This window comes from Tursiops truncatus, chromosome 17 (assembly GCF_011762595.2).
Source record: "Tursiops truncatus isolate mTurTru1 chromosome 17, mTurTru1.mat.Y, whole genome shotgun sequence".
Lineage (NCBI taxonomy): Eukaryota > Metazoa > Chordata > Mammalia > Artiodactyla > Delphinidae > Tursiops > Tursiops truncatus.
In genome coordinates, this window is record NC_047050.1 from 15,762,624 (window position 1) to 15,789,476 (window position 26,853).

The 26,853-nt window shown below is 37.8% G+C and overlaps 1 protein-coding gene across 1 annotated transcript in view; it reads right to left on the minus strand.

The window, feature by feature from the left end:
• EYA1 (EYA transcriptional coactivator and phosphatase 1) overlaps positions 1-26,853 on the minus strand; it is a 159,307-nt gene that overhangs the window by 91,462 nt on the left and 40,992 nt on the right. The window contains exons 5-9 of the mRNA XM_019925191.3: positions 26,066-26,135; positions 25,596-25,741; positions 21,717-21,854; positions 4,377-4,459; positions 3,775-3,961 (exon numbers count right to left, since the gene is read on the minus strand). Of these exons, the coding sequence (XP_019780750.1) occupies positions 3,775-3,961; positions 4,377-4,459; positions 21,717-21,854; positions 25,596-25,741; positions 26,066-26,135 (624 nt within the window). The remainder of the gene's footprint in view (positions 1-3,774; positions 3,962-4,376; positions 4,460-21,716; positions 21,855-25,595; positions 25,742-26,065; positions 26,136-26,853) is intronic.

The following is a 26,853-nucleotide window of genomic DNA, read 5'->3' on the forward strand; positions in this document are numbered from 1 at the left end:
TGCACTCTAGAGCCAATGAGCCACAACTACTGAGCCCGCGTGCCACAACTACTGAAGCCCACACACCTAGAGCCTGTGCTCCTCAACAAAGACAAGCCACCCCAATGAGAAGCCTGTACACCACAATGAAGGGTAACCCCTGCTCGCCGCAACTAGAGAAAGCCCACGTGCAGCAACGAAGACCCAATGCAGCCAAAAATAAATAAATAAATTTATATATATATAAAAAAGTAGGCAAAAGAAATACTAAATAACAGAGAAGCCAATGAAATTGAAAACAGGAAAACAACAGAGAAAAATCAATAAAACTAAAAATTGGCTCTTTCAAAAGGTCAATAAAATTAATAAAACTCTAGAGGGTTAACCAAGACAAAAAGAGAGAAGATTAAACTTACTAATATCAGAAATGAAAGAGGGGGTCCATCATTAGCAAGCCCATGGACGTTAAAAGGATAATAAAAGAATATTATGAACAACTCTATGCCCCCAAATTTTCTAGATCATAACATTAGAGAAAACCTATGGTTTGGCAATGAGTCTTTAGATACAAAACCAAACGCATGTTCCATGAAAGAAAAAAAATGATAAGATGGAGTTCATTCAAATTAAAAACTTCTGCTCTGCAAAAGGTAATGTTAAGAGAATGAAAAGACAAGACACAGACTGGGACAAAACAACATCTGATAAAGGACTTGTATCCAAAATATACAAAGAACTTTTAAAATTCAACAATAAGAAAACAAACAACCTGATTAAGAAGTGGGGAAAACATCTGAACAGATACCTCATCAAAGAAGATACACAGATGGCAAATAATTACATGAAAAGATACTCAACATCATATTTCATTAGGAAAATGCAAATTAAAACAATTAGATACCACAACACACCTATTAGAATGGCCAAAATTTGAAAACTGACACCACCAAACCCTGGTGACGATGTGGAGCAACAGGAACTCTCATTCTTGCTGGTAGAAGTGCAAAATGATACAGCCACTTTGGAAGACATTTTAGCAGTTCTTATCAAACTAAACATACTTTTACCATACAATCTAGCCATCAGACTCTTAGGAATTTGCCCAAATGAGTGAAAACATATGTCCATACAAAAACCTATACAAATGTTTATAGTAGCTTTATTTATAATTGCCAAAATTGGAGGCAACCAAGATGTCCTTCAACAGGGAGTGGGGAGGTTGGCACTGCTAGCTGAAGAGTAGGCACTATTTTCTTGAATCCAATAAGTAAATTAAAACATTGGTGAATGATCAGATAAATCTCACTATGTTTCTCAAGTATATGGATTCTTACATATCTCCAGATGATGTAAATTGTATTTTATTAAGACAGTCAATGCATGACTAATAAACTCATTTTTTTTAAATGAATGCAAAGGCACTGTTTTTAGTTTTTAAAATTTGAGAGTAAGCTTTCATATGCAAGTTATGTTATTTTTAATGTATTACACATGCCTAATGAAAAGAGGATAAAGTTTTCAATATTTAATTACAAACATATTAAAATAAGTTTTGAACTTAAGATTCATGAGGAGGTACATATTTATAAGTAATACTGCATAATATCACGGACTTGAAAGATTACTATTGTTCATACCAATTTTAAAATGCACAATTAAAAATAAATGAGTCCCTACATGTTTACCCTGAAAAAGCCTTACAAGGCTATCTTATTTGTTCATTATGACATAACGATTCTATGAACAATAAGGAACAGATATAAAGTATGGAAGAACTCATGTACTGTGGATTCATCTGTACTGCGTAATTCCATGAAACTGAAAGGCAGAAACCTGGTCATACATAAGATCAGATAATGACTAGAATTTAACTTTCCAGTTTTAGAAAATACTGACTTTAAACCCAATAGACTATTAAAAGAAAAAAACCACCTGAAATAACTTCAACAAAAATAGACATTCATTATTTTAACTATTTTTTATTTCAATCTTGAAACAAAAACATTAGGTTATATGTAATAAATCATTCCTTCTAATTCGTTAGTTTAATGATTTTTAGGTACTTTATCACCAACACTTACTTTTCATCAAGAAGGATAAGTCTATAATTTTACACATGACTAGTAAGAAAGGAAAGTTAATGCCAAACAACTTAGGCTGAATCCACAATCTTACCACAAAGTTTAAAAAATAAAAAAGACTAAATTTTTCCTTGAATTTTTAAAGTAATCCACATTTCTTTTTCAATGTGTAAACTCACTGAACTTTCGACTCCTAACTATGTAAGACAAGAAAGGCTGATCCCTACACATGCGTTTTAGTGGGAAGTGGTGAATATAAAAAAATCTGAAAAATATTATTTTCTCCCCATTTCAATTCATTCCTATTCTGTAGCCATAAAGATACTGAAATTGAAATAAGTACCTAAAACACTAAGCATGTATTCAAATAAAACCTAAGATAGATCATTCAATCTTAAAATAAAATTATATATACCTTTCAAAAATTATAATTTCGCATTGTTTCCCATCTGGCGTGGCTTCGTGCCCACTCATCCCCACTCTCTCACACAGCATCCCTTTTATAAATAAAATTCACTCAGAACAATGTCAAGTTTCAGAGATAAAGTTTTATATGTCCAAATGCCCTTTTTTTAAAGCTCTAATCAACCTTAATTTAAGAAACATGATTAAGTCTTCACCAGTTTGTTTTATTCTGTTCTCTTCACAACCAAAATGTCATGAATTAAGTAAAATTATTCTGCTGTCTCCTTTTCTCAATCTCTTATTCCACAGACCCTAAAGAGTTTTTCTATTTCTCATTCACATAGCTATCCTCATTTCCAAATTCCTTCTGATCCTTGAGAAGCTTGCACGGACCCAGATGGTTCATGTAAAACACTGGGATACGATGGACAGTCCTACCAAATCAAACTTCTAAGGTTTCTCAAACCTTAGAAGACTAGAAAAAGAGGGGCAAATTAAATCAAAAGTAGGCAAAAGAAGGGACTTCCCTGGCGGCACAGTGGTTAAGAATCCACCTGCCAATGCAGGGGACATGGGTTCGAGCCCCGGTCCGGGAAAAACATTCTAGTTTTCTAAGTGCGAGAGAAAACGTAAGAAACCTAGTTAGAGACCAGTTCAGGAAATTAAGCATACAATACTAAGAGTTCCAGAAAGAATTAATGGAGGGGAAGAAATGTTAAAAACATAGCAGATAAACTTCCAGAGATGGAGAGACTTGCATTTGAAAAGGCCCCTCAAAGGTTGTGCAGGAGTATAAGAAATGCCCACCCTCAGATACATTGTTAAAAAGTTCACAGCAAGTCAGGAGTGGGAAAGGTTAGGCCAGGAGAATCACTATTTTCCATGATCAACCCTTTGATGCTATTTGATTTTTTTGAAAAACATTAACTGTTTCATGATGATAAACATTAAATTCGAGGTGATGTCATTTATCTTCATATTCATATGTCAACAGTTATAATTATAGGTCAGCATTATAGCTAAACATTTATACTTATGCATCTAAAAAGCTATATATATCTTGAAAACTGAGTATAGGTACGACTAAACCAAATCTCTATTTCATGTACTTTTGAAGTTACGCACTTTGTACTAAAATTTTTAAGCAAGTAGAAATAAAGCTAAGGTCACCATCACGCTACTTGACTTAAGGCCTTGCCAAAACTTGTCAAAGGCGTGCGACCACTGTCCTGAATATATGACTGGGGAAAAATGCATCTCAACCACCAGAAACATAGCGTGCAGGACTAATAAAAATGCACGTAATTACCTGCTGTGGGATCTGTCACTGCTTGGCTGGTGATGCCAGATGGCGGTTCCTGAAGCTGGTAAGTGGCATTCGTGGACGGCGTCGTTGGGCTGCTGTTGCTACTTGTCATGTAATGTGCCGGGTACGGCGAGCTGTTGTAATACTGTGCATACTGACCCTGGCCAAAGCTGGGATACGATGGATAGTCCTAGCAAATCAAACCACACAAGAGCAACCTGTCAGAATACGGCTGCTGCTTAGCGTTTTCAGAACGTAACCGTGAATGTGTTTGCACTTCCGTCTTCTCTGACTTCACAAAGGGACACACAAGCACACGCTGACTGAAGTGAGCAGACTTGCAAACCAGTTTTATGTAAGATCAGATTCCCTCTTCATATTTCTATTCCATGATTTCTAGGTAAAATTCAACCAATCTGAGAACCAAACAACTCACCATATAGAACCGCTAAAGAGATTTTTGAAGGAGGAAAAAAAAAAAAACTATTAGAAGGCTTAAGAAAGGTCTCGCTTATAGTGTAATATAAATGGACCTTTCTTTACCTAAGAAACTCATCTGTTGCATTTCTTTAAATTTCAGAAGTTAAACTGGCTTTGAAAATTACCTGCTGTGAACTGTTAAATCCAGAGGAATTCGTGAGTGAATTATTTCCTGTATATAATCCTGATGATGTTGTAAAACTGCTACCTAAAAAATGAAAAGAAATATGGTTGACTAAGCCATGCCAAGTAATGTGCCTATAGGAAATTATTATTTAGATAAAGCAGGGTTGGAGTTCACTGCAAATGTGTTTGGTTTGTCTTTGAAACCAGAATCCATTGCCATGGCTAAAATTTTGTTTTCTTAAAATGGTTGACAATTTTAGTTTCACTATACTACAAATAATTAAAAAGTGCAGAGGTTTACATTTCTGAGGACATGAGGAACTCATATAAACTATGGACAAAATTATACATTTCTGCAAAAATATTAGACACTGAGCTTTCCATTTCAATTTGTAAAACACACCAGGATTTTTCATGTCTTTACATTAAATACGCTTATTGTAAAGTAACAGGATCAGATTGAATGATCTTTAAAGTTCCTGCTAGCTCAAAAACTATGATGCTACTTCCAAAGATGCAAAATGCTTTCCAACTTGTACTTGCCATTTGAATGGCCACCGAAAAAGCTGGTTATTTCATTTCACAGAAGAATGAATGGAAGCACTTGACGTATTTGATAAAAACAAAGATCAAATAGGAACATGACCAGTGTTTTATGTATTACATGTGCTGTGTAGGCAACATCCTGTTTGTTGAATGTCTCTGTGTCAAAAGATACAGCAGGCGTTGTACAGGATTCAAGCCAAAGAGCAAATCTTGGTCCCCTCCTTCAATGGATTTACTATCTTACTGTTTAACCACGCAAAGTGACAACACACCATTTTCTTCTTGAAGTATAGTTGATTTACAATGTTGTGTTAATTTCTGCTGTACAGCAAAGTGATCCAATTATACATACATATACATTTTTTAATATTCTTTTCCATTATGGTTTATCTCAGGAAATCTAATATAGTTCCCTGTGCTATACAGTAGGACCTTGTTTATCCATTCTATATGTAATAGTTTGCATCTGCTAACCACAAACTCCCATTCCATCCCTCCCCTACCCCCCAACCCCTTGGCAACCACAAGTCTGTTCTCTATGTCTTTGAATCTTTCTGTTTCCTAGATACGTTCATTTCTGTCATGTTTTAGATTCCACATATAAGTGATATCATGTAGTATTTGTTTTTCTCTGACTTACTTCACCTAGTATAATAATCTCTAGGTCCATCCATGTTGCTGCAAATGGCATTATTTTGTTATTTTTAAGGCTGAGTAGTATTCCATTGTATATATATACCACATCTTCTTTATCCATTCATCTCTTGATGGACATTTAGGTTGTTTCCATGTCTTGACTATTGTGACAGCACTGCTATGAACATAGGGGTGCATGTACCTTTAATAATACACTATTTTTGATGAACATTTTGGCAAAGATTTTTGAAAAGATCAGGGACTTGCAAACGTGTAAAAAATGGCATTCATACACAACAAAATGGGAATTTAAATAAGACAAGCTATTGGGCTATTTGGTCATGATCAAGAAATTTTATATATCATTTAACCCAGCAATTCTATTGCCAGGCTATCTAAGAAAATATGGATTTATACAATGACGTAGTTAGTAAAGATATTCTTCAGTGTTATTTCTAGTAACAAAACATAGAGAGCATCCCCAAGTTCTTAATAGGTGTTATTTGGAAAATGGAATATTATGAAGCTGTTGAAATAGTATCATAATGATGTTTAAAGACACAGGAAATTTTTTCATACTAATTTGTTAAAATAAAAACTAAAGCAACAAAAATGTTCTTTGTGATCTCATTTGAAATATTTTTAAAGCATAAAGTATTTCCAGAAAGCACAAAAATCTCAATCTATGGAGGGGTGCAATCTATGGTCACATAATATTCATGGAGCCAATGTACATTTTTCAATTTTCCACTCAGAACTGTGTTACTTCTGTAAACAGAAAAAACATTTTTTTAAATTAAAATTTTATGGCAAATGAGCAGTCTAGGCAGTAAGTGCGTGGGCAGTTTAAGGAGGACATCTTCGATGCGAACTGCCTAGTCACAGATGCCTTCAGGTACAATGTGGTAGTTAATATATGCCAATTATTTACTTGCTACTGAACATTGAAGTACTGGCTAAAGAGTCAGAAAACATAGAGTTTCCAGTTCATTACTTATGAGCTGTTTGGACTCTGGACAAATCACCTAACTGCTCTAAGAAATAATTTCCCTAGCTGTAGAAACTCTATTTCATAGGCTTCTTAAACAGATCAAATGAAGTAATGTTTTGGAAAACATAATGAACAAGCCACAGTGACACACAAATGTTCGGAACCGTTACCGTTTAGTCCAGTAAACGTTTCTAAAATTCTCCACCGTATTTATCTTTTCCCTCTTTTGACTTTCCCAAACTAGATAAATATGACTTAATCTCTTTGCATATCTAAAATTCTTTTCCTACTTATTTATCAAGCATCTACGCACTTTGAAAACCCAATCAGAGGATTTGTTATTTTTGGATGTAGGGTATCTTTTTTGGTAGGTTCCAGTACTTTTTTGTTCAGCAGTTAGTTGTGATTCCGGTGTTCTTGTAAGAAGAGGTGACAGCACGTCCTTCTACTCCGCCATCTTGAGCTAATCTCAAGGATTTGTTACTTTTATTAAGAGGGGAAAATATGTCCTAAGATGGTTTTAAATGTAGTTATTACAGGCTCATATTTGAGGTTTCCTCATTTGTAAATTTTAGGAACATCGGTTGTTCAAAGTGCCCAGGACACCTATCACAGATAAGCTGCGAGCACTCACACAACTAATGCTTGTTTCACCACAAACGCAGGGGCAACAACAGACAAGCTTTTCATATTAATGATCATTTGCACGTGGCAACCACATACTTACTAAGCAAGTATTAAATGTAGGGCTTGTGGTGATAATTACATAAGGACAGAAGATACAGGCTTGGACCTCTAGGACTTACCAGGTTAACATTAGTTCTGTTTTTTTTCTTTTTAAACACTGGACTTCATGGGCATATGACTCATTCATTATTTGTATATCAGTGAACAATTAACATTAAATCTATATCTACACCTATATATCACAAACGTATAATGAGCATTTAAAAAATTCCTTATAAAAATTCAAATTTATTCTGGGTAAGAGTGTGAATATCAATACTTTTGAAAACTGTATTATGTACATTTTATAGGAAAAATTACTTTGGGTTATGACTTGTGACTTTCATTTAAACTACACATTTCTGAACAATAAATAGTGACCTCAATAGTCCCCATCCACCAAGAAAATGAATTAAGATATAGAAAATATATTTTAAAAATGGACGTTTTTATTCCATAACTTATTCCCTGGAACAAAGTAGAAAAGACCATGGAAGCTATAATGGCACATATAGGCCATTGGGGTCTGACCAAGTAAATCACTGTTCAGTACTCTAAACGGTACCCCAGTGACTCCCCAGACTTCACGCTACTTCGACGGCTGTACGTTAGCTGGAATTCCACATAAGTTATACTCATTTACTGGCTGACTGCAGACTGAGATTCCATTCCATTTCACATGCAGGAGTTTAACAGCACTCCAGTGGCCTACAAGACTTAACGCAACTTCCACAAGGATCTAACTTACGTCAGGCAGAGATGGACATGCGGGAGAATCAGGCTCAGGCAGTATTAATTTTTAACCCCAGAATCAGATCTGCAGGGCTGCCCCACCCGCCTCCACGGAGGACTTAGGAAAGAGAGCTGATAACTTTTAGTCCAGGCCACCAGCACTGGATTTCTTCAACAGCCTGCTTCCTGGTCTCCTGCCCATCTTCCGGCCCCTACAGCTCATTCTCCACACCAGCAGTAGAATACTTTCTCTAAGGTGCATATCTCATCTTCTCACTCCCTTGTTAAAAAAGTAACTGCCCCCTATTAGCCTCAGGATCAAATTCAAACTCCTTACCAGGGCTTATTTATTAGGCCCTACTTGGTCTGACTGTAGTTTTTCTCTTAGATTTCTTTGATCTCTTCCCAGAAACTCCCAGCCCTCACCCACCCAGATACACATTCCAGCCTCATACAAGGGAAGCAACACGCGGTTCTCTGAAGGTTACTCTTTGCACCTCTCCCTCCCTCCCCAGTCCCACTATATCCTGGCTAACTTCTAATCAGCTTCCCAATTCAGCACAGACTAGAAACTCCTTTCCTCAGAAAAACCTTCCCTGAATTCTCCTCTTCTCCTCTTTCCTCCTAAGCCTGGGTTACTGAATTTCTCTCTGTCTCCTGCTCCTTCTCTGTGATGTTTATATTTTATATATATGACATATATGAACAATAAAAATGGAAAACATGCATTGAATGCTTACTATATGTTAGGAATAAGTTCATCTTTCACATGTTTTATCTATCAAAATAACTTGATACTATAGGGAACCAGAGGGTTAGGCTAGGGTAATATAGCTTCCATGGCATGGAAGTAAAATTAAACATAGCTCCGTCTGGTTTTAGCGTCTATACGATGCTCTCTCATGTCCTCTTACCCTGTTCTCTGTTGCTTTATGGGAAGATCTGAAGTTTACTAAAGTGTTCCCAGGGATCATTCTACAAGGATGAAAAAAAACAAACAAAAAACCATAGGAAGCAAACATAGAATCAAAATAGGAGTGACAAGAATAATCATACTTAAAACATATCAAGGGCTTACTCTGAGCCAGGCCAAGCGAATATTTTACATGTTACAACTCACGAGCTCTCACAACCACCCCTCAGGAAGGTACTATTATACCCCATTTTACAGATTAAGAAGGTGCCCAAGATGACAAGCAGTGTGGCAGACCTGGGGTTCAATCCCAGGCCATCTGGCTCCAGAGTTGAAGTTCGCCGTGTATTGCCTCTCAAAGTAACCAGGGTTCTTTTTCCTTTAATATATATTTTTTAACCAACGTATTCAACATATGGCTAACTATCTGCCACGGAATCACCAGGAGGTGTTTGTTAAATGGCACCAATCTGGGCCCTTCCCCAGACACAGAAATCACCATCTTACTGAGGCAGGAGGGGTAGGACGTGACCTGAAAACCCACAGGGTTACTGAACACCTAAAGTCCCTGATTTCTAGCCACTATGTTTTAGTACCAATTCAACTGGTGTTTCAGCAACTGCTTCAAAAACCCCCGCTAGTATAAGTTTTGTTTTTACACTAAGAAAGTAATCGCACTCACCAGGAATTTAAAGAATGGAAGCGTCTCAGGGACTGTTTTGGGTATTTGTGGCCCTTGAGCTGGGCTAAACAAAGCTCATAGGGAGTGAAGGGTCTGAGAGCTGATCTGATGCAGATTGGGTGCCAGCATTACCAGGTGAATTTCAGCGAAGCTTAGAACACCACAGAGGCAAAATAGCAATGACACTGCTCCTAAGAAAGCGTCCGTGAGTAGCTACTAAACCCACTTCCTACTCTACACAGGCCTGGGAGACGAGGCACATTTGTGTAGAAGGCCACCACGTACCAGACTTAAGCATGTATGCTACAGGGGAGAAAGGGCAGGACATGACGAGGAAAAACAGACCTCCTTCTTCCATTAAGATCCTTCCTCTTGAGAGTTTCTGTTCGATTCACAAGAGTCTTCACTTACAACGTTAGGTCACAGAATTAGGCTTAGCATTGAGAATTCATTTATCAAAATAATATAGAAGTATTTTCCTTCCTAGATCCAAAAGATTTTACATGAAAAGTCACCTCTAGGTAAAGAGAACAGAAATATTCTATGATAAATTGTTTTACATTTTATGTAACAAATCATGAAAATTCCCCAAAGTAGAAAGAATTCCCATTTCGAATCCATTATTTCTCACTCAAGGAGTTTGGCAGAGATTGGTTCAAATGGAGCTCCAATAACGCCCAATAGCATTCTTGGTAGAGTTTGGAATTAAGTTACCTTCCAAGCAGGGTGGCAGTGGTGATACTTTCTCCCCCACTAGTGAAAAGGAAATCTTATCTGTTTAAATAGTTTACTATTGTGAAAAATCATAGCCATCCTTCTTTTCTGGCATGGAGGGGAGACACTCATTTCCAGACTAGAACACTGGAAAAATCTTTCCTTTCAGAACTTCTCTAGGAGACAAAATTATTTTTCATTCCATTGTCTTCTTTTTAAAGTTGAAAATTTTTATATTCTGAATGGGAAGATTATATAGGTTATACTATGAAAAAAAAAAACCTTTCCAAGTTAGTTCAGTCCACAGCAACTACCGGCACATCTAATTGGCACACTTACTACTCTAGAGGGTGTTGTGGACCAAAAGAAGCGGGTGTCATGAGTCTATCCTTTGAGGAAAGTTTAAAAACACACAATCTCATGAAAGCACCACGAAGAAACATTAGCTTGTGTTATGTACATGAGCACCACGAGTTCTGACATGGAGCTGCTCAGTCAATGAAATGAAAACATCTGATTAGACTGAGAAGGACAATACACAGAAAATACACAGAAAATGTCAAGGAGCGTGTTCCTGGTACACAGTGAGTATAAACCATCCAAAGGAGAAGATGTGAGAGTGAAAGGTTTATAGGGAAGTAGGGAAAGAGACTAAAGGTAGGTGACAGAAGTTTCTTGATCATTTAAGAAAAGGATAACAGTTCAGCAAAATGACATTCTTTATCAGAAAAACCCAGGAATCTGAATATTGATCATACCAATATTAGCATATTGGGACGTGGGAAATGTTATGATTCTGATTTTCCTTTTAAGGACTGGAGGAGGTGTTATAAATGCAAAGATATTTTTGTTTATATGACTGGGCCTGGAGATGGGGGTGGGTTAGCGTTTGGGGTGGAGAGGTGGGGATGGAGGTGCCCGGGAGAGGAATATGCTCACCAAGCTACTTTCCAAGGCTTGCCTGTCCACAGCTCACTACATGAATTCAGGATGGGGTCCCCGCTATCCTGAAAACGCATCTTATTCATTCTTGCTCCTCTTATTTAATGCTTCTCTCCGTCAATCCCCATTTCCCATCCTTCATGATCTGGCTAAGGTCCTATCTTCCCAATAAGCTTTCCCTGACTGTTCTTCTCTGCACTGATTTTACCTTCTGGGAACTCGAGCTCACTAATAATTGATACCATTGTTCTCAGAACAGCCTTCATTGGCCTTGCTTTTATCCTCACCGTAAGTTCCTTAAATTCATGTGTTTTACTTATTCACCTGTCTCACATGGACAAGGAGAAACCACGTCTGACTTTGAAGGGTTTCGTGTAGGCTCCAGTAAGAGACAGAACTGGTACTTGAGTTTCAATCCAGGATGGTAATGACAACAGGGTCCAGTGAGAATACGACTGTCATAAAGAAGCAGGTGTAGTAACAAGAGGAAATCTTTCCACAATTGTGTGTGTGAATGTGTGTGTGTGTGTGTGTGTGTCTGGTAATGATGGCAGAAGGCTGTTTGGAAGAGCGATTTGAAGGCCCATCTCTCAACTTCCTTATGTGTTTGGCAATGAAAAAGACAGTGGGGAAAGGAAAAATAACAAAATAATAATTGTTTATTTCTCAGATTTTATCTAAAGGACACACACTTTACTGGTTTCTTTTAAACTGGATGATATATGAAGGCCTAGCTTTAAAAATTAGATTATAGGGGCTTCCCTGGGGTCGCAGTGGTTGAGAGTCCGCCTGCCGATGCAGGGGACACGGGTTCGTGCCCCGGTCCGGGAAGATCCCACATGCCGCGGAGCGGCTGGGCCCGTGAGCCATGGCTGCTGAGCCTGCGCGTCCGGAGCCTGTGCTCCGCAGTGGGAGATGCCACAGCGGTGAGAGGCCCGCGTATCACACACACACACACAAAATTAGATTATAATCACTACTTTAGATGTAAATTACATGAAGAATATTAAATACAGGACTTAGAAGCACCTTCTGGAAGGATTTAAAATATGTCTGAATTTCCGGAAAGAAAATCCAGCAGGGTTTTAAATCAAATAAAATATTAAATTAATTAAGCATCATGAATTTTGAACAGCTCATAAAATATCACTGATCTAGCTCAGATATTGGTATTTCATGGGTACATGAATGAAAATAAGAGCCTTGCTTACAGATAAAAAATCTCAAATTTAGAACGCAATAACATCCTATGATTTTACAGTCCATTTATATTTCAGTATTTCCACATCCATTGTCTCAGGTTATTTCCCACATCAGTATGTGAGGTAGGATCCTTGTCAGAGAGAGAATGGTGATTTCCTGGCCCAAGGACTCTGAGTTAGGGATTGGCCATTATCTCCACTTCCAGGCCACCATTTACCATTCTAGCACACAAAACGCACCCTTCAGATGCTCTGATTCAGCGATGCTGAAAGTGAATTATATATTGTAAAAAGTCATATTTTTAATTTAACTTCAATTTTTTATTATTGAAGTAGAGTTGACTTACAATGTTGTGTTAGTTTCTGGTATACAGCAAAGTGATTCACCTACACACATATATATATATTCTTTTTCATATTCTTTTCCATTATAGGTTATTACAAGAATATGGAATATAGTTTCCTGTGTTATACAGTAGGTCCTTGCTGTTTACCTATTTTATATATAGTAGTTTGTATCTGCTAATCACCTATATGTGGAATCTAAAATATGATACAAGTGAACTTACTTACAAAACAGAAACAGACTCACAGACATAGAAGACAAATTTATGGTTACCAAAAGGGAAAGGGGTGGGGAGGACAGAAAAGCGGTATTAATTTTTCGCTGGACAAACATCACAGACACACAAAGGGTAGAGACAAGGGCATCTGAGAAATTTCATAAATAATGATCTCATTTCTAAAAGACTTCTTCATTGTAACTCTTTTGAGGCTGGTGAATAATTTTAAAAGGAAATTATATAGTCACCCAAGGATAGTGATCAGAAATATTGGCTTTCTTCTTGTCACCATCAGGGGTTGCTATAGGGAAAAGGTGGTGGTCTCGTCAACCAACCGTAACAAACAAGAAACAGTCTTGCTAGAAGACCCTGTGTGGCCACCCAGTTCTATAGATGCTAAGCGATTGTAGTTTAAAAATAAACCAACCCCTCCAAACCTTTATTAATAAATCCTTACTACTGTTTCATAGTGAAGAAGAACCCAGCCTATGTTGATTTATAACATGATTTAAAATATCAAGTCAAAGTTTTGTGTGTGACTTAACCTGGAGAACACTGCCCAGCTATAACTTCAAAAAAAAAAAAAAAAAAGGGTAACATGTAGGTCAAAGGTCTACTGAACAGAGAACAAGGACTCACATTAAAACCCAGAATCCCAGCCAACATAAGAATGCTGGAACCTGCTGGGGCCTGTCTGTATTTCCCATGTTTTAGAGCATTTTCTAGCACTTACTCGGCAAGCAGGATGCTATCTGTCCCTCGTGTATTTTCACAGAAGTCCATTTGCTTTCCTTCCCTGGCCTCTTTGCCATGGGCTATGTCCATCATCGGGCGCAATCTATGTGGCAGAAGTCAGTGGAGCTCCCTGCGGAAAAGCCTCTGAAGGCCAGATGGGCTATTTAAAACCAAAGTTTTCCCCTTTTCTTACAAGAAGGCTTTTAAATGACCAAGGTTTCCTTTTTATCTCAGTAATAGTTTTTCTATTTCAAAGACAATTTGTAACTAGGGTAATAAAGACTACAAAACCTCGTTATTTATCTTTCTTCATCTATTTCTCTATATTTTACTAAAAACCAATTCATACCGACAATAATTTGGGTATTGATCTCTGATTAATTATCGCTATTACTGGATTTCAAAAGATCTCCATACAATTTTCAACACTTGTCATTTGAAATAACACAAGATGCCAAAAGAACTGAAACAAAATGTTACTGTTAAAAAATCAAATTAAGCCAAAAACAAAGTCTAGAATGCAAAAAATTCCACAAACTAAAATATAAATGTGAGTAGAATGGCAAAGCAATTAAGAGAAATTGTGAACATCGGTGCAAGCTGCAATAGCTTTTCTCCAATTGTAACTCTCATCTGTCATTTTATGCCAGAAAGTGCACATCTCGAAGGCTTTATCAGAGCAGATTATTAAAAAGGTTTAATAAATATTTTCTTAAAACCATATATTTGAAGTTAGGAAAAATACCATTTCTATAGATAATGAAAAAACTTTAACAGTACATTTTGGTAAGCAGTTTCGAGGTTCTAAAAAACTAATAAACTGAAAGACTTCAACTATATATTTGAAAAGCTATAGACAGGCAGACCAACGGAAGTCGGGGTGGTTGTCCTTATTAGATTATTATTGGACGGTTCCCGCTTCTTAACGAGCCCCAGATCGGCGAGGTGCAGAGAACTGTGGAGCTGTCACCCTTCAGCGTCCCATTAACAAACCCCTGTCCTTGTTTTTTGTCTCTCCTCACTGGTTGGAACTCCAATCTCTCTAACAGAGCAAACAACATTATATACAAAGACGGAGTTAGAATTCGTGTGATTTTCTCCTTTAAAAGAGAGCAATAAAACCGAAAGGAAAATAAACCAAGCGGGGTTTCCAGAGCCCTCTGGGTTTCGGGCATGCGCATCTGTGTAGTCCCTCCCATCTATCGTGGCAAATCCTGACACCTTCTTGCTGCAGAATGACAGGAATATCCCCACCTCACTGCTTCTCTGGGGCACTAAAACACTCAGAAAGGCATTCCACACAACCACCGCGATTCTGTGATGTCTCCATCCAGCTCCCCCTACTAGTGTGAACACAGGGGAAGACTGCTTTGAACAAACTACGATAATAAAGTAACCAAGGATTTTACGATGCTAAATTCCAAATTCGTTTCCCCAAATGAAGAGAACTAGAGTTCTTATGAATCTTAACTTCCAGCTGCTATTGTGAAACAGACCTCTCCACTCCCAGCAAAACATTTGTATATTTCAGACATACTACCAAATAAAATGAAAATATGAGAAGAGATGGTCACCCCCTGCAACTGTCGATCAATAGAACTAAGTTATTAGGGAAACCTGGGTTTGCCTCAAAGCTGAAGCTTAACCAGTCAAGAGACCAGACTTAACTTGAATTACTTTTCGTGTGAAAATTGTTTGCACTTCCTCATCTCAAACAGATTGCTAAACAAAATGTCATTTTCTTCCTATGACTCAGCCTCAAAATTTTGAACAGTTTCTTGTTTTCTGATGGTACTCTTAAGTCTATAGTGTATAGGACGGGGGGGTGGGGTGGGTGGGTAAATGAATGAATGGGGATGCCAGCAATAGGTCTGGAACTTGTGTTTTTAAGAAATTATAACTAAAAGCTTGATTTCAAGTCAGATGCCTCTTTTACATAAAAGGAGAATAAAATTTGCTTATGACAAGCTTAGCAGATATTCTGTGAAACGGGTCAGTGAATCATAGGCTAAAGCAGTTTCTCCTAAGTTTCTTGCCCTTGGTACATGTACGCACGCACGTGTGCACACACACACATACACACAGACATACACATAAACTCACACGCCCCCCCTTCATTCCTGTTGTCAGTGCCCTTTGATTGGCAGCATTGAAAACACTATCTACAGGATCTGCACGGTTGACCCAGGGGTCTCCAGGCACCCTCTGTCCATCCACACTCCCTCATTCAACTCACTCATTTGCATGTTTGTCAATGGCATGTGAAGAAAAATCTCACACCATCCAAAACTTCTTCCAGAAACACTGAAGCTGACCCTGGGGAGCAGGCAGATGTCAAAAACTACCAGCAAGGATTTCACTTCCTCAGGGTGAACTCTACAGTTGTCCACGAACAGAAACATCTTGTCTTTCTCTGTAAAACTTAAGTTTCTAATCTTTCACTGGATGTACAAAAGAGATCCAATAAAAGCAGAGATAGAATTTTCCAGAATCTTGCAGCAAAGGTAAAAGCAATCAGATTTTCCAGTCCCTGAGGTTTTACTCTGTGGGCTTTTAGTATTAGTGCATTTAAAAACGAGTGCATTTAAAACTCTGATCCTTGTTTGCCTTAAAGCGGCATGCGCCAGATTCACCGAAGCCTGCCACGGACATGAGTGTTGAACATTGGAGCTGGAAGGATCCAGAAGGTTCACCTGGACTAAACGAGGGCACCGAGGCTGGCCTAGTTCACAAGATAAGGCAGCGCCAAAATGCCCACAAATTACCAGTTCAACCTTCTCCTTAAGTGTCGTGAAAATGTTAAAACACAGTGCTCGGAAATGAGCTCTCTAAAAAAAGTTTTCTAAGCTTCACGAGCTGGTATTTTTTTTACTACTTACATAGCTAGCCGTGTAATGCAGTATCTCAGTTCCCAAAAGAGCAAATCCACCCTTCAGGAAACATACTACAGGCAACTACATTTCGTTGTTTTTGTCGTTTTCTCTAAGTGCCTCCCCTATAGGTGTGGTCATTTAAGCGTATAGAAAACATGGCAGGGTCGACAGTTCTAAACCATTCTCCATTTTGATGTATTCGTCAGCATATTCAGATTCTTAACCTTCAAAGCCATTGTTCAGGGTCGTTGCAGGGATGAAATAATATATGTAAGATAATTAGAAAAGTGCTGGGCATATGGTAAGTGCATATGATAAACAGTCGCTGTTTTTTTGTGTTATGGGCAGCAGAGTTTTCCATCTCGATAGAGCATAGCTTGTCACGTTCCCATCTTCCTCCCTAATCTTGGTTTCCGAACTAAATAATTTGGTGTTCACACAGCTATGACCTCCCTTTTCCCCACCAGTTCCTCACACTCAAGTCGCACTGTGGCTGCAGGGATTCCTGGGGCGTAAGGACCTGGTTGATGCCGCTTTCTTTCCCATCACGGCAGAGCTGAGTTTATTTCTTTGTCCGCGTGGCCCTTCTGTGTTACCCACTGCTCCTGCTTTCCAGCGCCCACCACCGCTGCTGCCAACACAGCCATTTCTCTCTTCTGATTTTCTTCTTCACGTTCTCGGCTGTTCTCTCTTGTTTCTTCTGTACGTTTGTATCGTGTACACAAAGCCTGACCCTTTTGATAGTGATTCTCCTTCCTTGCCAGCGCATGAGTTAGATCTGGCTCTTTCTTTGCTACGCCTGTTTGGTTACTGGGTTCTTGGAGCTCTCTTTGCTGGTTATATATATATATCCATATATATGTGTACAGACACATATATAATAGTATACATATTAAATTTTTTATATTTATTTCATATAGAGAGGATTTTTTTTCCTCCTGGGGAATGGGAGAGAAGGAGAATTTAGGTAATGCTTCCTAATCTGGAACTATTTCAGAAGCCTGGATTATGATGATGATGATGATGATAATAATAACAATAATAATAATAATCACCCCTCCCCCACCACTACCACATCACTGCCACAATGAACACAGTAAAGAAAAATAAGCCTTTGAATGCGGACTACGTGCCAGATGTTGGTCAGTGATATACACGGATAATCTCAATGAAACCTCACAATGCTACTGTGGGAACAGATAATATTATCCCCACATTTGAGACGAAGAAATGGAGACATGAGACATCAAGCCCCATGCTGAAGTCCCACGGACAGCAAGGGCAGGGCTGTTGCACAGGCAGTCTGACTCTAGAATTTACGTTGTTAGCCACAGTGCAAGATTTCACTGTACCTTTAAGTCCAACCTTCTAAATCTCACAGAACCAAACAGGTGATCATCAAAAATTTTCCTGAAGTGAATCAGCATAACACTCACTGAGTCATCTGGGTTACTAGAATATTCCTTCTAGTATCGTGAAATCCTAACATTACGAAATCTTAGTAACTAAATCTCTGAATAACTCATCATCATACCTTATATTTAAAAGGTATATATTTAAAAGTTCAAAGGATATTGGAGAAAATACTAGGTAAAACGCTCCCAAATCACTAAAAAACATATACTGTCATCCAAGATTCTAAGATCTTTTAACAGATATAAGATTGATACAAGCAAAAATCACTGTTATTCATTAAGGATAATAGAATTTAGAGAATTTTGACAATAATTTCAGACATTATAGAAAGTTTTATATTAAAAAGAAGTATTGAAAAGACAAAGGTCTATAGACTCCCATGACTGGGCACATAAAATCATTTCATCCACTTCATTTTCTACAATGCACTTAATATTTAAGAAATACATATTAATCAGAGTTTACTTATTTATCCACATTTGACCATAAGGAGTTTATAGCATATCACGTATCATTATCCATCATCAGACTGGCAACTTTCAAGTTAATAGCATATTATTCTTTGGCTTGGTGTGTGAAAGTCATATTTTAGATTATTCTGAAAACGAGTGAGGTGCCGTTATAGAAATATCCCTATGAAATAATACCTCAGTCATGGAAAAAGGGCTCTAAAATCCCACTGGAAAGGCCATTCAACCAGGGGACGCTTAAAAACACAGAAAGTTGTAATGCAACATCCCAGATGCAATGAAACCTATAACTAGAAAAGCAATGCTATATTTGGTGCTACACATGTCCTTATTTCGGCTTTAAAATAGACTTTTTTCTGCCTCCAAATTAACGTTCTTTTCTCCTCTTTCATGTCCACTCTTCTCTCTACACTGACGCTATGCTTACAACTCTGACAGCTAGTTAGTCCTCTTAGGAACTTTCTTGCCCCATAAGCTTTAGATCTGCGAGGACAGAAAGATAAAGCTAAGTCAAGGGCAATATTTCTCGAACTCTGAGACCCATAGCATGCTTCTCTTCTCCTAATCCTTCCCAGGCTGACAATTTAGCAAAATATAATAGTTATGTATGACTAAAAGAATGAGATGAAAAAAGAAAAGACGCAGACTGCATGTCTGATTTCACCACCATAAGATTTACTACGGACGTACCATGAAAGTTTCTAAACACTTAACTCGCAATTTCTGTACTCAGCCCATTGTGGATGGTAACCAAAGGGCCGCACATGCGCTCAAGCCCAGGAATCACACATGTAGTTACCTCTCCTCTCCGGAAGGCGCTTCACCTGTTTCATTCTGACCTTTAGGATCCACTTCTCCTTAAAGAGACTGGATGCCCGGAGTAGAACGGAACCGACCATAGTGCCAGATTTTTTCCCCATAACTCTCCTAAGACTCTGCAATTGCATAATGTATTTGTCTGTTTGCCTACTGTCTCTCTCCTTGACACCAATGAAAGCTTTAGGAGCGAACAGACTTTGCTTGCCTTATGATCCGTTTCATTACTAAAGCCTAAGACTATTCGATCCTTTAATGAAGTCTCATCGATGTTTGTTCTTTCTATCCCTTTACTTAACTGATATTCAGCATGTGGAGAAACATAGCTCTTTTCCAAGAGCAGCTTTCAAGTTTTGGAATCAAGCACATGAGTAATATCCTTCTAACACTAAATGCTATCTGTCATAAGGTAATTTTAATTTTGTAGCCATCAAATATATCAAAACTTTACAATCCATGCCTTTTTATACCAAAGGCAAAACCAAGTATGAAAGGATTAATGAATCTGGTCCCACAAAATTTTAGCTTCCCGTGCAGGAAAAAAAAGCTCTTAAAAATGATAAACCGGAAATACATCTATAAAACATTACTAAAGTTTAAGAGACGTAATATAAGAAATAATAAGAAAAGACAAACACCACCATGCAAGAAAAGAAAAACTGGTTTATCAGCTCAATTTTCTAAAAATACACATGAAAACAACAATAAAATCTTGGACCTTCCAAAATGACAATTTTTTTTTTAAAGTAAAATATTTAACGTGTTCACGCTAATTCACAGCCCTTCCTTGTGGAAATATATAACAAATCCCTAAGAGTTGAAAACAGTTTACCTAGCAATTCCACACTTAAGTTTACTCAAAGGAAATAATTAAGCATGCACATAAGATATTCGTGGCATTGCTCCAGACGTCCAATAATAGGGGGGTTAGTTAAATAAGATATATCTGTGAAACCATGCAGCCATTAAAATGATGCCATAAAATAGATTTTATTGATGTGAAAAGATGTCTATAACATAGCTGTTACTTAAAAGAGCAGGTTGCTAAGTCTACCAGCGGATGAATGGATAAAGAAGATGTGGTATACACACACACACAATGGAATACTACTCAGCCATAAGAAAAGAAAGAAATTTTGCCATTTGCAGCAACAAGGATGGACTTGGAGGGTATTATGCTAAGTGAAAAATGTCAGACAAAGGTGGACAAATACTGTATCCTATCACTTATATGTGGAATCCAAAAAATAAAACAAATTAGTGACTATAACACAAAAGAAACAGACTCACAGATACAGAGAACAAACTAGTGGTTACCAGTGGGGAGAGGAAAGCGGGGAGGGACAAGATGGGGGAGGGGATTGAGGGGTACAAACTATTATGTATAAAATAAATGAGCTACAAGTATGTATTGTACAACACAGGGAATATAGCCAGTATTTTGTAGGAACTATAAACGAAATATAACCTTTAAAAATTGTGAATCATTATGTTGTACTTCTCTAACTTATGTAATATTGTACATCAACTACACTTCAATAAATAAACAAATAATTTTTTAAAAAATAGCAGGTATTTAAATCTACTATAGCTTGGCACTATTGAAAGGATGCATATCATTTGTTAAACTGATTAGCGGTAAAAACAAAATATTAGGAGAATGTTTAAATTAGGTGAGAACAATTTTCAAGTATTTTAGACACAATTTGCATGATAATAATCTAATTACAGTAATGCCTACTCGTGAAACAGCTCTGACAACTGTAAGCTTTCAGCTGTCATCCATATGACTTGCACTTACATTATGTTTTGTCTATAGTTTGAAAAATCAGAACCCAGGGATGCGTCCTTGGAAGCAATAGCTTGAAGATGCATTTAGTGGCTGTCAGTTTGATCTCCTGGTCTTTGGCAGATCATTTAGTCAACACCTATCACATGCTCTATTTCCAGAGCCGTGAAAATGAAAATGAAGAAAACATACCCCTTTGAGACAGGTTGATTGGCGACACCAAGTGCCAGGGTTTTTAGCATGTATCATACTACAACCTCTTACACCATTGACTTTGCTTTTTTTTTTTTTTCACTCTTTTTTTAGTTGATAGAAGCAAAGGCAGAAAACTTCAATGACACAAAGAATTTTAGAGCTTTTTGTAAAAGAACCTGAGTGATCATCCAGTCTAACCCCTGGATGTTATAAATATGGAAATTTAGGCCTGGAGAGCAGGGAAGTAAAGAACCAGACTAGAACCAGGTATCTTGCCTCCAAGCCCAGCCCACTTTCACCATCATCCGCTCCTTACACAGAATATCACGTGCCACTTTAGAAAGTAATTATTGTCCCACAGGATTAATGAAAAGAGCAATGCCAGTGTGTATACAGACCTTGCATCTGGTAGCTGTACGGTGCCTGTCCAGGTTGAGGGGTCCCAAAGCTTGTACCATAGCTGAGAAATCCTGTCTGTCCAGGTGACTGAGACTGTGACAATCCACCTTCAGTCTTGATGCCTGCCCACAATGCACCTAAATCAGTTAGTGATAGCTTATCTATCTGTTCATTTTCAAAAGCTGGTCCATATACACAAACACTCCCACAACTATCCAATTACAAACGCTTCCCCCCGCAGTGTTATCTCAATAACCAAGGCCATAGCGTGAAATACCCTTCACCGTAACTTCAATTAAAAAGAATAAAACCAGGATTATTACAGATTTCAATGCGTATCCGCGCTATTCTTTTCTTTTGTTTTCCTGAACTCCGTTTTCTATAAAATTTAACTCCAGTGATATCATTTCTATAATTAGTTGTATTGCTGTACAAGAGTTTAAGATCATCTTTACAGTCCAGAAATGGCCATAATTAAACTTGAACATTATTCTAAATGTTGTTGCATTAACATCAGAATCAAAATATTTTTTCTAAAAAGTGATTAATTAGAGTCTCTAGCCTCGTAACATTAAAAACATTTTTTTTCTTTACTCTTTCTACCACAAAGCTGATTTTAGTACACATCACAGTTTGAGGTCAGAGGTAGCAATATTGGGCATAGAACTAAGCAACACAGGGGGAAGCCTTCTCCCAGATATCCAGATCCTACAGGCAGTAAGCACAAGAGAAGAAGAAGAAGAACTCAATCCTATAGAACTCAATCCTATAGAACAATAAAGAACATAGTGCTTTATAAACAGCACAGAGAAATTGACAAGTAGTTCTCCTTCTGTCCCTTATAGTTTCAGGTTTTTATTCAAATATAATTGTTTTAAGTGTAACATAAAGTACACTTTCTTTTCATCACATAATGTAAAAATAGTGTATTTGTGGCCCCCCAATACTTCCCAAAGTGCCAAGCTGACATCCTAATTTCAGGACTTGGGTTTGGCGGTATCGTTGTACAGGGCTCAGCCCTGGATCATAATTAAAGACACTCATGAAAGTTAACAACTGTCCTTAATTCCCACAGAGGGAGGGGATGAAAATTTCTGCCAAGGGAATTCACATTTTGGAATAATTTTACTTTTCACTTAAGATAAATAATATCTTTGGGATCTAGAATACACAGTAGTCTCACTGTTTATTTCCATTTTAGGGGAATTTCATCAGTAGAATGAAGTTAGGTAACTTTCCTAAGGCAGTGGAAGAATCTGACTCTTGGCGAAGAGAGCCTACTCTAATTCCTGAAGTATCTCTAAGTAACCTCATAATGGCCTTACATTTCAGTCTTAACACAACCTTAGCATTTTTTAAAAATGTGACTTTCCCTGTACAGGCAATCCCAAACCAATGAATAACCCAAACTTATAAATGGTCCCTGGAAAAACAAGTGCCCAAGACAGGTGGTTAGATGGCTCTAGAAAACTCCCTTCCTTTTCAGGGTGTCACAATAGAGATTTTCCCCCTTCTCTCTCCATTTGATGCTATAATGATCTGCTTTCAGTCTTCACCTGTGCCACCTCTGTTTTTAGCCTGGAGGCTCAGGATGGGAATCTTTGTGATAAGAACAGGTAAGGAAAAGCAGGAAGAGGTAGAAAACACCCATAGCCACACCTGTGTCCATAGCTTCTATCCACAAGCTGTCAAACTCATCTCACTGGTCGACTCCACGCAGATCCAGTGAAGAATGGCACAACCTCTTCCTCCTCGTGGACCCCTTGCTCTTACTATGAAAAGATTTGCCTATCTTTTCTTATTGGGTCTAGGTGAAAAGTCAGGGGACACAAGTCCTTGGAGAAAGTCTTCTAGAACTATCAGGACCTTAACTATCAGCAGTTAAAACCCCTAAACGATGTGCTCTTCCTTCAGAGCAAGCAATAGGGGAAGGCTACCATATTTTTCCATGCACTGGCCCAAGGAAAAGAGAATGGCTGGTCAGAAGCACTGGGGCATCTCCTTGTCCTCAAGGTACGAAAAGAGAAGAAAGAAGGTGATCAGAAAAATACTAAGGACTGAGAATTATTCCCAGGAGATTTACAAGCATGGAAGTTCCTGGGATCAAAGCCCTCTACACTGAGACTCACTCTCACCACCTCCCCGATCCCCACCTACCACATGAAAATCCCCATCTTCATCCTACTAGTTCTGAGCCTAACCTCCGAACCTCTGCTCATCTCACTCTACTGGAACAACTATTTCAGACAACAGGGCCATCTGTTGATGGTTTAGAACTAGAGAAGTCCTTACCCCGCAGCCCAGAAATTGGCAAAGGGCCCTTCCATGACTGAATGGGGAAGAGAAAGAAAAACAAGAGAGTTGTGTGAGTGGCAGCCAAGGCGGTAACAGGAATGGTACCTTCCCCCGGCAGCACTGATAGGTCTACAGTACTTGAGTATTGCTTGTACTGGAAAATACATTTCTACTTCAAATAATCAGCTTACAAATAAATTTTGAGGATATAAATTGGGGACTGCCTTAACTCACATTATAGAATTGAAGTTACACAATTCAAACCATAGACTCTTTTCCCTCTTTTAGCATAAGAATAGTTTAAAAGTAAATTACAGACAAATTTAATCTATATTTAACGTTATTTTGAGAAACGACTAAAAGTCATGGAAATGAAAGATAATTCTAGAAAGTCCATTTTATGGCTGTTTTTAAAGTCTGGTTGAAAAACGCCTCCCTAGATCGCATGCAGTTGTGATCTTTTTAAAATAAAACTATGAATGTTGAAGTCATACATAATTTAGATTTTAATTTCTATATATTTTATAAGAAATTTATATATATGGCCAATTTGGGGTAAAGACAGAACAAAAAAGCAAAAAATAATTTACCTTCTAATGATTAATGAAATGCTTAAAGAAGAACATTATTTCTTTCAGACTGAGAAAAGATTATTATGAAATAACGATAGCAGCAGAAGCATAATTAGAATATTGATCACAAAATACTCCACCAGTTTTTTCTATCAGTCTTGCTTCCAAACTTTCATGTATTTTTTTCTGATCACTAGGTTTTATTTATTTCTTAATAAAATGCCAATAATCCATATTTTTCTCTTCCAACAAGTTGCAGTTTGTTTAAAATTACAGCTACCATTCAATGGAAGTGAAGGTATTCTGGAATTCTAAGCTTTCAAAAAATTAAACTTTGAGGTTTGGCTGGATTTATTTTTAATTTACAGGTATTGACCCTGTAACAATTGAGTTAAATTACGCTAAGATAAAGATAATCTCCAGGTGGGAAGGAACAAATAGGGATGTGAGCTTTAAATGTTTCCTGATTGGCCTCTTTAAAGTGCAGCCCAAGCTGTGATATAGATCACTTTTCCTAATGGTTGATAATGCTGAAATTTGAGACTACTACCCCCCCTCAAGTTTAGAGCCAGGGTTTGTTGAACTCTGCTTGTACTTCTCTAATCATAGCTCAGCATCTGATAAATAGGAAATGAATCTTCACTCCAAAAGACTCCATTCACAGAAGTTTTATCAGAAATATGCACCAAAATACTTTGGATTCCAGAGCCAAGCGCTCAAGTGGCAAATTAAGAATTGAGGTATAAATGGAAACAAAACAAAACAAAACAAAACGAGAGCAAGAGGGCATATGAACCATGGTATTTGCCACCTCTGACCTCAAGATAAGTAACTACCAGCTCTTCGAATGCTCATTAGAAACGATCATTTTAAGAATTTAGACACAAAAGGTGACCACCCTTTCTCAAGTGGCCCAAGAGGACCGTCTTTAAGTACCACTCCTGTGAAACTTTCACATGTACAGGTGTGCCCACTAGGCAACGTCAGTGCTAAAGCCGAGGGATTACTCACCATAGGAGGAAATTCCATAGGGCTGTCCCGGCTGTGGGTACGTGGCATAGGCTGTAGCTTGTTGCATTCCTGTGGTAAACTGTGTTTGCCCATATGCAGCCATAGTTTGTGAGGAAGGGGTAGGGAGAATATGTGGGTATGGTCTGCTATTTGTCAGAAATGACAGAAAATAGAAAGCCCATGCATTAGATGGAAACATGCAAGGTAACTGATTAACAACCAAATCACAAATTCCAGTTAAGACTGTTTCTTAATGTATAACTTTCAAGTGTAATACACAAAGAACCAAAATACTACAGTGTCCCTCTTAGGTGATGCCCCAAATAAATTTGCGTAAATACATTCAGGTCTCTATGAAACACGCTTTAGGTTAAATTAAGATGTAACACGTGGGCACCAGACACGACTTGAAATAAGGTAAAAGACTACTCAGAGAAGTTATTTATTGATTAAGAGAAAATATATCTTACTTGGAAGGATAAATCTGTGGTGGGGAGAATTGGTGAGACGGTCTTGGGCTGAAGCTACTGCTCCCAATGGCTGGAAAAAGAAAAATAATGCACAATAATCCAAGCAAAATACAAATTATGTATAAAGCATTGATATAGTTTCAACTATAGGTTGTGGCCACATGAAACCGTAGACCTTTTGGACCCGCAGAAATGGCAATTTCATAAGTCAACCTAACAGAAAGTTAACTATATTAAGGAACCTATAGGAACTGATCCAGTGATTCGAATTTTAAATCAACTCTTAGAAAACACAGTCATAATATTCTTAAATACCTGTCAGTGATGGCTTTTACAGTGGCAATACTTTAAGAGCACAGGGAGTCCCGGCCACTGGTTGGAACCACTGCGCTGAAAGGGGAGGGATGAACTTGAATTACAGGGCTGGGCGGGACCGGAAGGTCCTCTGGTTTATTGTTTGTGTTCAAGGGGACACACACCCCTGAGACTGTGTTACTGAGAAATGCAGTCTAATCTCCGCTCGGGGAAGTAGAAATAGGACAGATCCTCATTTGCCTGCATTGATTCAGCAATTTTTTAAAAATAAGAATGCATTCCTACAACCATCTAAAATTTCTCAAGTTGCAAACTAAGCCCGTTTTTTCTTGCATGGAGATGGATATTCCTTTGCCTTTCAGTTATATATGCTCCACTTCAGCATTCAAGTCACAAAGCTTTTTTTTTAAGAGATTATTTAAGCATTCAAGCAGAATCTCATTTCTTTTTAATCACATATACTTGATTCAATA